Source organism: Cyprinus carpio, chromosome A16, assembly GCF_018340385.1.
Source record: "Cyprinus carpio isolate SPL01 chromosome A16, ASM1834038v1, whole genome shotgun sequence".
NCBI classification, from domain to species: domain Eukaryota; kingdom Metazoa; phylum Chordata; class Actinopteri; order Cypriniformes; family Cyprinidae; genus Cyprinus; species Cyprinus carpio.
Genome location: NC_056587.1, coordinates 20,008,823 through 20,025,703, shown reverse-complemented (window position 1 = coordinate 20,025,703; position 16,881 = coordinate 20,008,823). Strand labels below are relative to the sequence as shown.

Genomic DNA, 16,881 nt, shown 5'->3' with positions numbered 1-16,881 from the left:
CTATTTTTAAATGCAAGTGCATTCGTTCTGCGTTGTATGTAACACTATTTCTCTGAATGCTTGCATTTGGCTGATGCATTGCCATCATTTAAAGTGCGCATTTGTCGATCCATTTTATTTTTGAAATACATTACACACTGCATATAGTGATCGATGACGATGCACTGATGTAGCCGATTGCATGCATTCACTTTTTAAAACGATGTTGCTTTTGGTTGATCCATCGGTAACATTTAAAACAGTAACGCGCGCGCATGTGGCAACTCTTTGTGAAATGCAACGTGCATGCGAATGTATGCGTTCATTAGAGATGCACTGAATGCAGCATGCGCTGCTCTGTAAGTGAGGAGAGTCATATGAGGAGTACAGAGAATACTTTGTGCCCCTGTTGGCGAGATGGTTGAGTCCTCGTCAAGGTTGCTGCTGTTGGTCTCCTCATACATCCAGCGCTGACTGACTCCAGCGATCAGTCTCCTCTCCAGCGCGAGGAATATCCGTTTCTGCCGGACTCTTGAGACTATAAAAGCAGCTGATAATGAGGGATGGCGAGGATTTCTAGTGCTTTCACATAGAGGATGTATCAGATGCGCTCACGCTACCACGATGACGATTAAAACTGGATTTATCATTGGGAATATAGTGTTCTGCTGTATACTGTCGTGTGTGCATGGTAAGTGCTGCTGTCGGTGGGTCTGTGAGACTGTGAGGGGCTTCAGGTGTCTGGACGAGATGGAAAAACGCAAAAACATAGGCAGGAGTTTACAGAGCCTCAGTTGTGTCTGTTTAATGCTGAACATACGAGTGTTCACATGCATCTGTAACTATCATATTCGAAAAGCATTTTATGCGTTCCTAGCCGATTCCATTATGACAGGACACTGATCAGGATAAATCTCATTTATTTTGTCCCGTTTCAAGACGTTCGTTTTCTCAAGAAATGCTATGGAAGTGAACAGCACTGCTTAAAATCTCTCTCTTTCTCTCTCTCTCTCTCTCTCTCTCGCTCTCCCTCTTCTGCCTCTACATTGTTGCATTACTGATATTTCTCGTGTGCGCAAAATATTTCAACGTCACTTTAAAATGTTGTAATTTTTCCAAAGAAAATGTATATTTAACGATGCAATATGTATAGTTCACAGTAAAAATAAATAAAAATGAATGGAAAGCATGCATTCATTTATATAACTTATGCACTAAGGGCATTCTCCTTATTAGAATTTAAGTTGTTTTTGTCCTAAATTAGTTATCATGGCATTTAATGTTGCATGTGATCTTCCACATGATATTATTGGTAAATTTTACAGCAACCTTTTAATAGCTCAGAGAGATTGATATATTCATATTATATGGTTTAATGAGATATACAGAAAAGATCTATAAATTATATACCAGAATGCCATCTTGTAATACTTGTAACATTGTCACATATTTTTGTTTACAGTTTACAGTAAAGAGAGAGAGAGAGAGAGAGAGAGAGAGAGAGAGAGAGTTGGATAACTATGCAATCTAAATAGGTGGATGGAGTTGTTGATGGACACAGACATAGGTAGACAGATTTATCAGACAGTTTTCTTGATGATTTCATTTTTTTCATTGTTTTATTGTAACACAGTTGTTGCATTCGCAGATTCAAATGTTTAATTTGACACAATGTTTATTTTTGTTTCCCCCGATGACTCTGAAAACTCTCTTTTTCTTTACCCTTTTTCTCTCTCGCACTATATAATACAGTCAGTCTTATTAATCTTTTTAATGACGTGAACAGTTCAGGATTTCTGCAGGGCTATTCTTTAATTAAATGCACAGGTTGCATGGGTCTTGTTGTACTGGACAGCAGGCACGATTGATTGGTGTTCATATATTTATGCATTAGATTTATAACCGGCAGACTAACCTCACAGAGCGACACAGAAATAGCTCATAACTGCCCACCAGAACCGCTTGTCACATACAGCGACTCATAGGGTAAAAGTAGTGACTTGTGAAAAATAAATAATCTGTCCAGGATATAAGATGTCATAGTTGTGATGGTGTGGTGTGAATGAAATAACAAGCAGATCTGTTGACTGATCAATGTATTTATATCGCAAAGCCACTCTTGAAAACTAAAATCCATCTTTTGGTGTTGCAGTCAACATGAGTCACATTTGATGTGACTTGAAGCTGACAAGATAAATAAAAATCCCCCAAGCTGCTGTTTAATTTTTTTTTCAGCAAGCACCTTTAAACGCATGCAGTGTTCCCTCGCATGTGTTACTGCTTAGTGACTCAGTCTAATCGAAATCTAATGGAATTTTTAGAATGAAGTTGTGCTGCCGCAGCACGACATTAACCTCCCTCGTATTCATTTTTAGCTTTCTTGCCATGTTCATGTGCCAAACAACAGCGGATCATTGTGCATACTAAAGTCCACATTACATTTCCCTCCCGGTGTAGGTAAATGTCTTACGGTATTGGGACTGAAATGCCATTGGACAGAAAGCATGATTACTGTAGTTCAAGCTCTGAGATCTGCTCAGTTCATCATGATGTCAAGTTGGTATATAAAGGTGCTTTTTTCATGAATGCAAATATTTAGTGGCTTTCTTCTATCAACAGTGCTCCAGCGATGAGACAAGGCCACGGGTATTGCAGTCATAGCTTTGAAGTTATTTCTCATATAATATCCTTGGCCATACAAACAGCACTGCACTTGCCTTCAAGGCTCTCTTGATGCATTTTTAATCCGAGGCGCTTAGAAAATTGGGCAGTGTGTAAGATGGGAAGGCCAATGAAATAACTTTTCATCTCATTTGAAATGATTGATCTAGGTCCCACTCGGTTGGTCGTGGCATAGATGGTCTGGTGGTTTTTAGTTTGCAAATCTGCATGGTGCTTACATTCGCTTACTTGGAGGATCTCTTTGATCTCTAGTGCATGGTTTTGTTGTCCAAAAAGAGCAGATAGCTTACAGTTTGGGTACCGGAAATAGTTCAGTCATTGTTTACTCACCCTTATGCTGTTTGACAAACCAAATGGGATTTTTTTGAAGAATCTTTAGGCAAAATCTTGCCCGAGGACAGTTCATAATGAACAAAACACTTTTAAGAAAACAATTTTATTTGTTTTTGTTTGTTAATTTTAATTTCTGTTTGTGATTTGATTTTGTTTTTTTTTTTTTTTTATTCATTGAATGGTTAGATCTTTTGTCTCACAAGATTATTGTATGACTTCAGAAAGCTTATTATTATTATTTTTATGGTACTTTTTGGTGCCTTTGAAGTCTGACAACTGTGGTCACTATGAATGGTAAAACTGAGTTTACAGGGTTGGAACAACAATTCATTTTTGTCTGAATCGTTCTTTTAAATATGCATGGTTCTTTCATTTTGTTTATTTTTTTTTATCTAGTGCTTGGCTTTGTTGTCCAAAATGAGCAGACAGCTCAGTCATTGTAACCAAATTAGATTTTTTTTAAGGATCTTTAACTACATTTAGTATGAGGACTAGCAGAACAAAAAGTAGAACAAAACTCTTTGCTCTGACAATGATCTCAAATGCCATTTGCATTGATTTCAGATTCAAAAATGGCACGTCATGCCAGGTTTGACTTCACTGACACCAAACCAACATCGCTTCTCCAAACCACTGTAAAAATGATGTAATGAGTTTATTGGAGAGATTTAGCAAGAAAACCTTTTTCAGTATTTCTACTTTGAAATGTCATGCTTCTTTCAAAGTGATACTGGCGGTGTCTTTGTAATTACTTGTGAAATTTTCTAGTTTTTTTTGGGGGTGATTTTGTTTTTCATTTTTGTGTGGGGATTTTTGTTTTTTTTTTTCTAAATATTTTGTGTGTTTTGAAAACTTGAAATGTTGTGCACAAGTCATGTGGACTATAGTTTTTTGTTACTTTTTGTTACTTTTTGAAGCTTGACATCTGTGATTACTATAACTATGGTTGAAACAAGAAGAGGGTACATCAAAATTGTAATTTTTGAGCTCTTCTTGAAAATTGTGTTTGTTCAATGTCAAGTTTAAATATAGCCTCAAAATTGTCCCTTTTCTACTTGCCAGCTCATACAGTGTATGTCTTAGATACTGTCATTATTTTCTAGCATGCATCTCAAGAATACTTATTCGTTGAATAGCGGTTGTCCTGAAGATGCACGTGTTTCCACTTTAACCAGTGATTGACTGTGGAGGATGTGATGTAGTTCAGATGTTACATGTGCTCAGTTTCTGCTGTGCTCATAACTGCTTTAATTACATGTTCAGATGCAAACTGGAGTTTATTTTGAGCAGGAGATGCTGCAGTATTTCAAGAGTCCATTATGTAGTTATTTTAAATGTACGCTTATGATAAGCTTTCTTCAACAATTTAATTGATCCCTTTAGCTATGAACAGCTTCAGAGGAAAACAGTTTTGCTCAGACTTTTGCTTCAAATTCAGGAGACCTAATTGAACTCTCAAGTATTGAATACATCTCATATTTTTCTCCTAGAATTTCTTAAGAGAAATTAAAGCATAAAGCTATACATGGATGTGAATAGCAGTTCAGATCATTTGGTTTTGGAGGAATTTAATGGAGAATGTTTAAGTTCATAGATGTTTGGGTTCAGATATCAGACATTTGTTTGTTGGCTTTGCTATCTTGTCAAATCCTGATACAGTTTGCAGATTGTTGAATTGTTAGATTTATGATTAGGTTTTTGAAATATTTGTATCCGAAGAACAGCTGTGTTAGTGGGTAATTTTTAAATAAATTTTTAATACATTTAAATATACACACAAAAACTAAAGTACACACACACACACACACACACACACACACACATATATAATATACTATATATTATATATATATATATATAATTTTTATAATATATATATATTATATATATGTATATATAATTTATTTATTTTATTTGTCTGTTCGGAAACCATGCCGTATGTGGCAGTCTGATGTTTATCATATAGTCAGCAAGACCAGACTTCTATTTAAAAAAAATAAAATAACTGTTTGCACTGACTTATACTGGGTTTTTAATGAACGTTTTAGAGATATTACTGTTTTGTTTCTCCACAACATCACATTCAATGACAGTGTGTTGCCTTCAGCAAAAGTGTTAATATGAAACTATTTTCTACTTGATCCTGATAACCTTTATTCAACATCACTTTCGAGCTGAAATGCTGTGAAGATCATGTTTAAAAAAAAACAGCATGACCCCTGAGTGGAACAGGGCAGGAAGCAGCTAGGAAATTAATTTAATCAGTCAAGCAGATGACGCTTTAATTGACATTGTGATCCATCATCAACCTCTCCGTCCTTATCAAAGATAATTGACTTGAAATGCTGCTCAGATGTCAGATTTGTCTTGTAGCTATCCAGACGACTTTTTAACATGTGCTTAAAATATTTTGCCCAGACATCTTTCATTCAACTAATGATGTGTTAGGTTGTCTGAAGACATATTCATCCACTATACACTGAGATCTGAGAGACTGGTATCTTGATGTGAACTAGATTTTCTTGGTTAGAACAAGAATTACACTGCTACTCAATAAATGCATCAATCAGTCAGACAGTCAGTCAGTCAATCATTTTGGTTTTAAACATCAATGGTTTTATTTATTTATTTAAACATGAAAGGGGTCATGAACTGCCTTTTTAAAATGATTTTATAATATTCTCTGAGGTTCACATATAATGTTAGTGTGATTTGAGACTTGCAGGTAAACCACTATTGCTGTGATTGGCTAACAGTTTTGCTTAACAAAGTAACAGATGGATGCTGCTGTGATGTACTCTGAAAACAACATGGGTCATTTGGGTTAAAAATGTATAAATACTCCGTATATATCAAACGGAACAGACAATGCAATAGTTGTAAAACACGTTTACTCACACTTATGTGTTGCGACATTACTGTTGGATCCAAAATAGACTCAGCACTGCATCCTCTTTTACTTTCAGTCTCTCAAAAATGCCTGCATCATACTGTCTTGTTTAAAAATGAATCCATAGTAAAGTAAAGAAAACAAACAAACAAACAAACAAACAAACAAACAAACAAACAAACAAACAAACAAACAGTGTTTTACTGATGTGATCTGGAGCTCTTTCCTATTTTTACCCTGTGTAAACACCAGAATATAGACAATATAATCAGCTATTCTGTCTACACTGTGTGTGGCACAGATTGACACAACACATCCTCAACAGTAAACTGATGTCCCACTCTATTTCTGACATATTCCAAGCTTTTGTGGTGATTCTGACCATGAAAGAGAAATGGATTCATGACATGACACAACAGCGCTCGTGTCCGATCTAGATATATACAGTGTTAGGATCACAAGGAAGGCTAAAACTATTTTTCACAACTTACACTACACAGTGTATTGTAATCTTGTAATGTCATCTGTATGGTTCTGCAATCCCGTGTTTGCATCTCTCTAGTATTTCCTCTCCTCCTACTTCAAGAGTGTATCAGTGGGCGGGGCTAAAGAGGCAATGATGTAGAAGCAGGCATTGATCTTCTTCTGCGGAGGCGGGGTTTAGCCACACTATTACATCATAAAGTGGCACATTCCAAAACGAGTCGTATTCTGCGCTTGGTTTCAGGCTAAAGAGGCAATGATGTAGAAAGAAAGTTTAGAGTTTTGAAACTTACAGAATGTTTTTATAGTACAGTGACCTGTTATATGTCAGAAGATCAAGGGAAAATGTATTTCTCAAATCATGACCCCTTTAATTAAAGGTGCTGTATGTAGGATTGACTCTGAGTGTTTTAGTTTCAATTGCAATTTTCAATTGGATTGACTCCGAGTGGTTGAACTAGGTATTGCAGTCCAAATTCTAAATATTGGAGAGGCTTTTTTTCACTCGGCCCCACCTCTTCAGGAACAAGCGCACTTGATCTAGAGCCAACCACTCCCACCTTACATTTACCTAAACCTACCCCTGATCCCTAAACCTACCCATCTCCACCCCTACTTGTAAATATCTACAAACATATTATGGTATTTTTAAGCTTTAGTAGAGTCAAAAACTTACATACAGCACCTTTAATGTTTTGATTTATTTAAACATCAGTGTTTTGATTGTTTATTTTTAATTAATTATTTATTTAAACATATCACGGTCTTATCTAAACCTCAACATTTGGATTAATTTATTTAAACATCAGTATTTGGATTTATTTAAACATCAGTGTTTGAATTTATTTAATATATTTATTTGTTGATTTTATCTTTTTTTTAATTTGTGCGAAGTATTTGGATTTATTTAAACATCAGTGTTTGAATTTATTTAATATATTTATTTGTTGATTTTATAGGTGTTTTATTATGTGTTAGTCTGACCTCTTACGTGTAGTGAACATTTAAGCACTTTTTTACTATCTTACTTGAGTGTGTAATTTAAGCACTATTTTACATTTATTTTTTATTAACATTTGTATTCCTTTTTTTGCAAACACACACATGAACATATATATATATATATTTTACTATATATATATATATATATATATATATATATATATATTACATTTATTTTTTTATTAACATTTGTATTCCTTTTTTTGCAAATACAGTGACATGACACCTCAGTCGTGGTATTGCCGGCCCGAGACTTGAACCCACAACCTTAGGGTTAGAAGTCAAGCTCTCTAACCACTAGGCCACAACTTCCCCTATACATGATATACATGTGATGTAATGTGATGCAATGTGAGGTTTATCATTTTATAAAATGTCATTTTTATCAAAGCCTGTGTTATTTGAACTTTTAAGCTGTTTGAATCATAGATTTGTTTTTTAATTTGCAGGTACGTGCTAGATATTTTTTCACTTTTTTCTATCATCCACTCGATGAAAGTTGTCCTATTGCTATTGAAGAAGTCCTGTTTGTAATTTTGCATTGGCAAAGCGCATTGGTTTAGGTGTCATTCATGTTTTAAACATAAACCATGTAAGAAAATCTTTAAACAAATCCCTAATCCTAAGTATGAGTGACAGTAATAGTAATAGTGATATTGTCTATCCACTTATTTCCCATCCATCTCCTACCTGTGTATTGAGTTTCCCCACACATTTATTTATTGACATCATTTATTTCAAACATCTTGCCTTTGCGGCGCAGTGTATTGTTTTAAGAAGCTTTCAAAAGTCTCGCTCAGTTGCACAACCTTCTGCTCGGTTATCAGACGGAGCGTTACAGGATTCACCGGAGAATGGCTTGATTGACAAACACTGCTTAAGTTCATTACACAAACCCTGGCTCTTGCCTCTTTTGTCGAGGAATCCCTGGTCTTGGAAAGCAGGCATTTTCTCACAAATCGAATAACAGATGGCAGACCTGGGCGATCGTAATTATTCAGCAGCAAATCAGGAGAGCTCTCTCGTTTATTAACCAAATCAGAGCCAGCAGTGAAGTGACTGCCTATTCTAGAAAGAAAAGGGGTTTGTGGTAATTGACACTGATTATGTTTGATTAGTTGTTTCTGGGAGTTTTCCTTTAATACTCCTGGAAAGAGCCGCTGGGTAAGTTACAGGCGGTGTAATGCTAAAAATTTGTATTGTTTGTGCTCGCTTCAATATTTAGGTGCTTTCAATTCCGATTACGTCATCTGCTTCTTGTCAAGCGATTGCTTTCTGTCAGAACGGATTACATTTGATCACTGGCTTAGTGGTTTCTTTACTTCTGAGTGAACTTAATCCACATATATTGCCTGTTTTGAATTTCTTGAAGTGTGGTAGATTTAGAAAATCTTTGTCAGTTAGACATGAAGCATAAACTGGCATATTATGATCCTTAAAGGGACAGTTCACCTAAAAATTAAAAAGATATTCAGCCAACCATACAGGTAGAACCACCTGAGGGTGAGTAAATGATAATGGAAATTACATCTCTTTTAGTGCCTTGATGTGATGTGATGACTACTAGATGTCGATGCAAGTGGCATCTGCAATTTAATAATGCATGCAATGACTTTTAAAGTGATTTTTTTTTTTTTTTTTGTGGATTTCTTAAGTCAAGTTCAAACAGGTGTCCTAGCAAAGCAACCATGTTCACCAGATTAATTATGATGTTTCACTAAAAAGAAAGTGCCCAAATAGGTTTTCGGCTGTGTCGAAAAAGAAAATGCAGCTGCCCAGTCAGTCAGTGATTTAACAAGCAGCGCTTTATAAATTCACCTCCTAAGAAAAGTCCAAAGCACCTTAATGTCACATTTAATGGCCAAGAACAAAATCAAGTGAGCTTTACTAAAAAAAAAACAAAAAAAAAAAAAAAAAAAAAAAAACAGGCACATAGTTATTGTCTACAGTACTTATTTTCCAGTAAAAATAGGGGAATGAGTTGAAAAAGCAAAACATTTAGCTTTTAGGAATTGATTTAATTTTGCATTCACTTAATTTTTATTGCATTTGAAAATACAGCATTTTTCAGGTTCCAGAGACTGCCTTTGTCTTCAACACTATTTTTGCTATTGCTATAATATTGTTTAACCATTTAAAACCTAACATAGATTCTTAACCTTGCAAAGCCTGACATGAAATAATAGTCAGAAATTTTTTTTATAAAAAAAAAAAAAGAAAAGAAAAAAGTTTTGTGTATGTGTTTTTGTTGAGTACCTTATTTGGAGTATCTTATATCATGATTTTATGGCTCATATAGCATGATATAGGAAAATATGGAGCTCATACTTCAGGAGGAAAAAACAGCTCAGTTTTATTCAGAGGCTCAAACTGAGTAAAATACACAATTTGGTGCGGATTAAGTATGATGAAATTCTGATAGCTTGTAAATCATTGTGATCTTTATTACAGTATACTTAAATGCTTATAACTATCAGTTGTCACTCTATATCTTATAAAATTTCTTAATTATATGAAATACTTAGTTTTATGATCAATCCTCTGTAGTTTCAAACAATATAATGCAATGCAATACAGTGATGATTGAGAGATGATCAAATAAATGTTCCTCAAAAGCCTGATGATCATATTTGAAAAAAAGAAATGGTGTATGGATAATCAAGTAAATCTAAGTCTCTTCAGTCCAGTGAGTGTTCATCTTGAAATATTACTAGCAATATAATATCAAGTTATTTTTGCATTAGTTAATAAAGATCAGTATCAGTTACAGTGTTTATATTGAAGTGTTACTAGGAATGTAGTTTGATGTTTTTTTTGATTTAGCTAAAAGGTATTTTACTTGCTAAAAAGTATAAGCTATCAATCAGACAACAGAAGGCATGTAGCAGATTGTGTACAAACAGGTTATTCAGCAAAGTTTTGATCATGTTGATTATTTAGAGTGCTTAAAAATGTGTGTATCATAATAATATAACACAGTAGTCTTTATAGGGTTAAATACACTCTTTTTGTTTGTTTCACTGGTTTTTATGCTGGTTTACTTGAATGCACCATGTGAACATTTTCAGTGACTGGGGCTATGGAGGAAATTCTCTATTTGCTTTCAGCCACAACTATTTATTCAGAATCGCTCAATGGGCAGGTTCCCAAAATAAAGTGGAAGGGTATTTGATTGGTCATGTGATCTCATATTTTCATGTGTAAATCTTGAGAAAGTGCTTTTTGGAGCACTGTCCATAGTGGTTTTTGATCGCTAAAATTAAGATGAATACATTGTGAAGTCAAAGAAACAGTTGTTTGGTTTGCCCTTTCCTTTGGCTTCAAAGGGCCATCTCCTCTGCTTTGATCAACCTGACTCATGTTGAGATCCCTGTTGCCTCATCCACCGACTAGCCTTGCTACTAATCAATACTGGCTTTCGATTGCAACTTACAGCGTGGCTGATAGTTTGTTTTCAGATGTAATGAACAGTCCTAAACAAGAGAGTGGGTCCAGAGATGACCCCCAGCTGGGTGTGACTACTCTTATGACAGAAGTGATTGATCCACACCCATGTCTAATGGTTTCTCTGCTTGTTAGCATACTGTAGATCTGGAGGGCTATAGTGATTGTGAATCTGATTTCAATCTGTTATTCTTCAAATGAAGTCTTAGATGTTGTCAAAGATGAAGTGTGTTATAAGTGGCACTGAATAGAGAATTTATTTTAAAATTCTGTTATTATTTGCTTGTTGTTCTTCTCTGAGCTTGACATGAGGTCACTGTGAATGGCAATGTATAGGCAAAGCTGCATGAAGATTCTAGTGTTCTATACAGTAAGTCAATTGCGCCTAAGCTATTTCTTCAATATTCATGAGCCAAGCAGATTTATAACGTTCCCCTCTACTTTTCAGCTCATTCCAGGCTAAACCTTTCCATTTGGAGTTATAGTGTTGTTTAAAAGAGCTTACCTACCGATGAGGACCAATGAATCAAGCCTATTCTGTCTTAGCTGGCTAGAGTTTGTGCATCCAATCACTTGAGCTACACAGTTACAGTGACCCTTTTGGAAGCCCAAACCTATTTTCACAATCTGTTTGCATGCATATCCCTTCATATCCTATAGACTCCAGACCCTAAGAGGAAGCTGCCTTAGATGTGCTGTGCCGTATGAGCCTTTTGGAGCTTGTTGACTCTGATTCTTCTCTGGCCATCTGGTTATGTTTGAAGAAATACGATTGAGGTGTATTGTCATCTCTGTTCTGCTTGTCGAGTGGCAAAACAAATTGATTGAGCCCTTGTAGGTCTGTACAGTGGCTGGTGGGTGGAGACGACATGTTAAAATCGCCACAGGAGCAGCTGGGTCCCGTCTTTGGCTCGCATTCTTATTTGAATGAGATTTGTTTAGATGTTGATTCGTATGACTGACCTATATTCTCTGCCCGGCGATCGCAGCATGCCATTTGCTGGGTTAAAAATTAGACTGTCCTTAACCCTTCAAGCAAACCACAATAAAGTATCTATTGTGCCCTCCTGTAGCTTGTGAACCCTTGTGAATGTGTAAACCCTTTTGAACGTTTTGCAGTGCAATTCTTTTGACTTTATTCTGCTTTTCACAATCTAACTAATTCCCTTTGGATTCAGTAATTTTTTTTACATATCCTGTTTGATTTAGACAGATTATAAAGGTAAAAAAGGGTGCAATAAACAGCGTTACACCTTTACATGGATCTCATACTTTGCGCTTAGTTTGTTTTTCATCCAAGTGGATTTTAAATGCAAGTTCCCCAGAATTTTTATCTTGAAGTTGCATGATTATAGAACAATATTTTACAATACCTCGGCTATTTTTATTTACTGTAATTTACTTATTAATTTTTTCGTTTGTGTGTGTGTTTTGAATTCTTTTAAATTGTTGTCATTTTATAAGCCAGGAACGCCAAAAAGATATGTTTCCTATTTATAATTGTATTTTGTTTTGTGTTGTGCTATATTTTAGTTTTTTTTTTTTTTTTTTTTTTTTTTTAAATCAGGTTTTCATAAAAAGTAAGTGGCTTGAGCTGGTGTGTACAAAAGGTTTTATAACAGGATAATTCTTAAATATTGATACAGCCATACTGATTCATTCTCATATAAAATTATACATCCTAAGTGTTTGTAATTAGTGATTTTATTACTTATTCGTCGTAAGAACTGTTGTGTATTAAGCACTGATAATGATAATTATTATAGTCGTGTAGATTCCTTCTCAAAACAAGGAAAACATAAAAAGGCTCTTACCATTTGTCAGTAATTGTTTTTTTGTTTTTTTTTACATGAAATAGCACCTTTTTTTTTTTTTTTTTACAAAAATGTTGTTTAAAAATAATATTGACATAATAACCCTCAGTTCTAAGAATCTATCTTCTGCCTTCTCTGTTTAGACTAAGGGCAGTCAAGGCCCAAAATCACCTCATGATATACACTGAAAATGGAGACCAAGGCTGATTTTGGTCATGAATGCCTCCTTAACAATATCCAGACACACCCCCGTAACATCTATGCAGCTGTGGTGGAAATAAATCATTAATATTAATATACTGCAATTAATATAATCAATCATTAATAATAATAATAATAATAATAATAATAATAATAATAATAATAATAATAATAATAACAACAATAATAATAAACACTGAGATTTAATAATGGCAATAATTCATTCTAATAAGTGAGTTACAATGATTTTACCTTTTAATCATGGTAGTAATAATGATAATAATAAACAATGATTTTATCTGTTATTATGGTATAGTCACTGTAGCCCATTGCTTCCTACTGACTTTTTGTTTTATTACATCATGTGGCCTGGATTGTGTATATACTTTTAACCGTTTTCTCATTTAGATTTCATTTAGGTCTTCAGATGTGCACAATTATTTTAGACCACTTTGAGTTTAGAGCTTTTCTTGAGGACCTGAGTCTAAACTCATCACTAGTTTTATCTTAGGTTTTTGAATGTTGTATACTTTGATGTAACCTAACTGCAGTCAAATTGAGAAGTTATGAAAACGTTTTGTACTTGCTGGGATTTATTTATTATTATTTTTTTAATTAGCCATAAAAGGTTTGTGATAAAAGAGATTGGGCACTTTGCAGGATTTGCAAAAGACTTTGGTGCTGTCTGTAAATGTATGTTTGATGTCGAGCCTCTGGGCAGAAACCAATAGATTCATGGCTTTTTGAACATGGTTTTCTGTATTTTTCAAGTTATTCTGAGAACCACATATATTGCAATAGTGATGCAACAGACACGGCCATGTCTTTTCTTTTTCATTGCTTTATAATCAACATTTCAAAATAGATCATTCTGGTTCCAGTTGCTGATTTAATACATACTGTTTTCCATCAAAGCTAAAATAAAGTTTCCACTGCAGTTGTTATTTTTAGGATTGTACGCTTCAGTATACAATTTTATATTGATGTGTTGTGATACTTTATCTCTGTATTGTATGATCCTTTTTAAAATGTATTCATTGGTACATTCATATCAAGCCATTATGTCCTAACGAATGAGGCTGCTGTTGTTGTGCGTCTTTCTTAACGATAACCTTAAGCCATGATTATTTGCAGTATTACACTGCCTTTTTACCTTATTGCTTAATTTCATCCAAATTTTAATGACAAGGCCTTTAGAGAAACACTATTCTGGAGTATTTCACAGGTTTTCGTTTGTAGGAAACAACTAGAAGCCAATCAGTATGTTTTTGCTCTAATTATTGCATTATTTGTAATTGATCATGATTCTCTCCAATACAAATGTAATTTCTTTTAATGTCCTTATAGATTCTATAGATAGAATTATTTCAGTGTGGCTAAATTGAAATATCAATTTAGTTAAGCATGAATTCTCTCTCTCTCTCTCTCTCTCTCTCTCTTGCTCGTCTCTCTCTCTCTCTCTCTCTCTCTCTCTCTCTCTCTCTCTCTCTCTCTCTCTCTCTCTCTCTCTAAGTGAATCTCACAAATCTGTCCAGATCATACTTCACTGTTCACTCCTGTTTACTGTAGGAATAATTTAGTTATATTTTGATTATATTTTGATTAAGGATTTTTTTTACTTTGTTATGCTAATCCCTCCACATTCTCATTATTATTATGAGATAATAATGGCACATTTGAATTGTAAATAGTTTATATATCCTTGTGTAGTATTTGCTGTATAGCATTCAGTTCATGCTGATTTAAATAAAAAAACATTTTGTATTATTTTTTTTAAGTGCATATAATAAAAAATCCAGCTCACTTCCATACCTTACAAAAACAATCCATATATTGCAATGTTTGAGTCACACAGCCTTCACAAGGTATGCATAACTTCAGTATTGCAATATAATTATTGTTTTTGCAAGCTACAGTAGTGTGTGGGATTTTTGGTTGTCTTTTCATGTTGTTTCAATGTCATGTGCACCTGCCTGTAATTATTCTGGTTGAGTATTATTATTATTTTTTTTAAATGTTACGCTGATACAATATTTTTTTCAGTGACAAGCAGTTTGTTTGTCCTCACTGAAAGCAAAAATGCAATAATCAGAACCAATCAGAACACATTTGATGTGCAGTGATGTGGAGTGGGATTTTGGGCCAATGAGATTTCAGAATGGGTGGGGTTATTAGGGGTAATGCAATATAAATAGAAACCAAATGGTTGACAAAATATCCTGTTGCAGTTTTAGCTGGTTTGGTCACACTTATTTACATGGATGAGTGTGTTGCAGTAATGACAATCCAAAGTCAAAGCCTATCAAAAGTAAAACATCCGGATGCATCATTCTAATGAGAATTTTGAAGAAAATGTAAATCTAAATGGTCATAATTGTCAAAAGTGTCTATTTTCTTTATGCATTTTTGTGCATTTCTTTTTACTTTTTTTTTTGAGGTGACGGTGGATGTGTGGAGTGACTGTATCAGATCTGAGATGGGTGGCTATGAGTCAATGCAGGTCTTTCCCTTCTGAATTCATTCTCCTTGTTTTCCTGGCTGACAATATTGAGGACGAAAAAAAAAAAAAATGGGAGAGAAAAGATCCTTGATCTCAGGGAGTCTGCAAGCTAATTACGCCTTAAGGGAAGCGGAAGGGGATAAATGGAAAAGCTCAATTAATGCTGGTTGTCATTACCAGTCTATTTGCTCAGGTTGATGCCCTGCTAATTTGTGTGTAGCAGGTGGTAGATGCACACCCACGATGGCAGTTGGGTTGACATATGAGGAATGGTCATTAAAACGAAACCCCTAACATCTCAGAGAGCAGCCATCTGATGATGGTGACTCAATCATTCGCACAGTCATAGTAATTCATGTCACAACCGAACCATTACGGGCATCAGCACACAAACAGGCATGATTTGACTAATGTGATTGTGATGTCAGATGTCACCAGTTGTTTTTCTTTTTCAGAGAGTTGAGAAATGTTTTTCCTGCTGTATTAAGCTCAGAGAGGAATACTAACTAGCTATACAAACAACTCCCAGAGGATAATTGTATTGCTCAGAGATTGTTCTGTAATAACTCAGAAGACTTATAATGTGAAATCTGGTTCACAAACCTTTTTACTTCCATAATTTGGTGTATTTCACAGTTAAGCTGAGTTTGTGAGAAATAATTGATTTTTATGCATCAGCAATCGATTCAATTGGGAAAAATGGGCATAATGTTTCAGTAAACTTTGAAATCTCTGATGCATTCCAATGGAATGTTCTGTAAATCTTGTCTGAGTAGCAACAGGAACTGAAGAGGACGGAGTATAGTTAAAATCAATCATTCTACCTTTATTAGATGTTTTATCATAGATCATTGAAAATATGTCAGTGCACAAGTAAAACGGGTCGCAAGTGTTTCATGTTGACTTGCTAGACATTTGTGATTTTTTTTTTTTTTTGTAGGTAATGGCAGTTCTAGACTTATATTTTCTTTTGTTCGTGATTTATGTCATGACTCAGGAGACTTATAATGTGAAATGCACTACTTAGACCATTTTATTTCCATAATTTGGTATATTTCACAGTGAAACAAAATGTGAAGAAAAAACAGATTGTTATACATCTGGATTTGATTTGATTGTAAAAACTTAGTGTAACATTATAGTGAACTGGGAAATCTCCAGTTCATTCCAGTAGAATGTTCTTTAAATCTTGCCTGAGTAGCAACAGTAACCAAGGGGGGTGGAGCTTAGTGAAAGGTCAGTTTCTGATCTGAAAATCAATCATCTTACCTTTATTAGAATCTAAGATCATTGGAAATATCAATATAAAAGTAAAACCGGTTGCAAATGTTTCATGTTGATTTTAAAGATTTTTATGCTTTTGTTGATTATGGCGTTTATAGACTCATATTTTCTTCTTTCTCAGATTATGCATCAGAAATGAAATTGATTAGATTGTAATGTTTCAGTGAACTGGGAAATCTCCAGTTCATTCCAGTAGAATGTTCTTTAAATCTTGCAGCAACAGTAACCAAGGGGGCGGAGCTTAGTGAAATGTCAAATTCTCATGGAAA

The 16,881-nt window shown here is 34.5% G+C and overlaps 1 protein-coding gene across 3 annotated transcripts in view; it reads left to right on the top strand.

The window, feature by feature from the left end:
- The first annotated feature begins 282 nt into the window (after positions 1 to 282).
- csmd3a (CUB and Sushi multiple domains 3a) overlaps positions 283 to 16,881 on the top strand; it is a 227,044-nt gene continuing 210,445 nt past the window's right edge. For 2 of the 3 annotated variants that reach the window (XM_042773197.1, XM_042773195.1), the window contains exon 1: positions 284 to 670. In XM_042773197.1, the coding sequence (XP_042629131.1) occupies positions 604 to 670 (67 nt within the window). In that variant the 5' untranslated portion in view covers positions 284 to 603. Of the gene's footprint in view, positions 671 to 16,881 lie in introns of all 3 variants that reach the window. The other variant, XM_042773196.1, reaches the window with a different exon arrangement.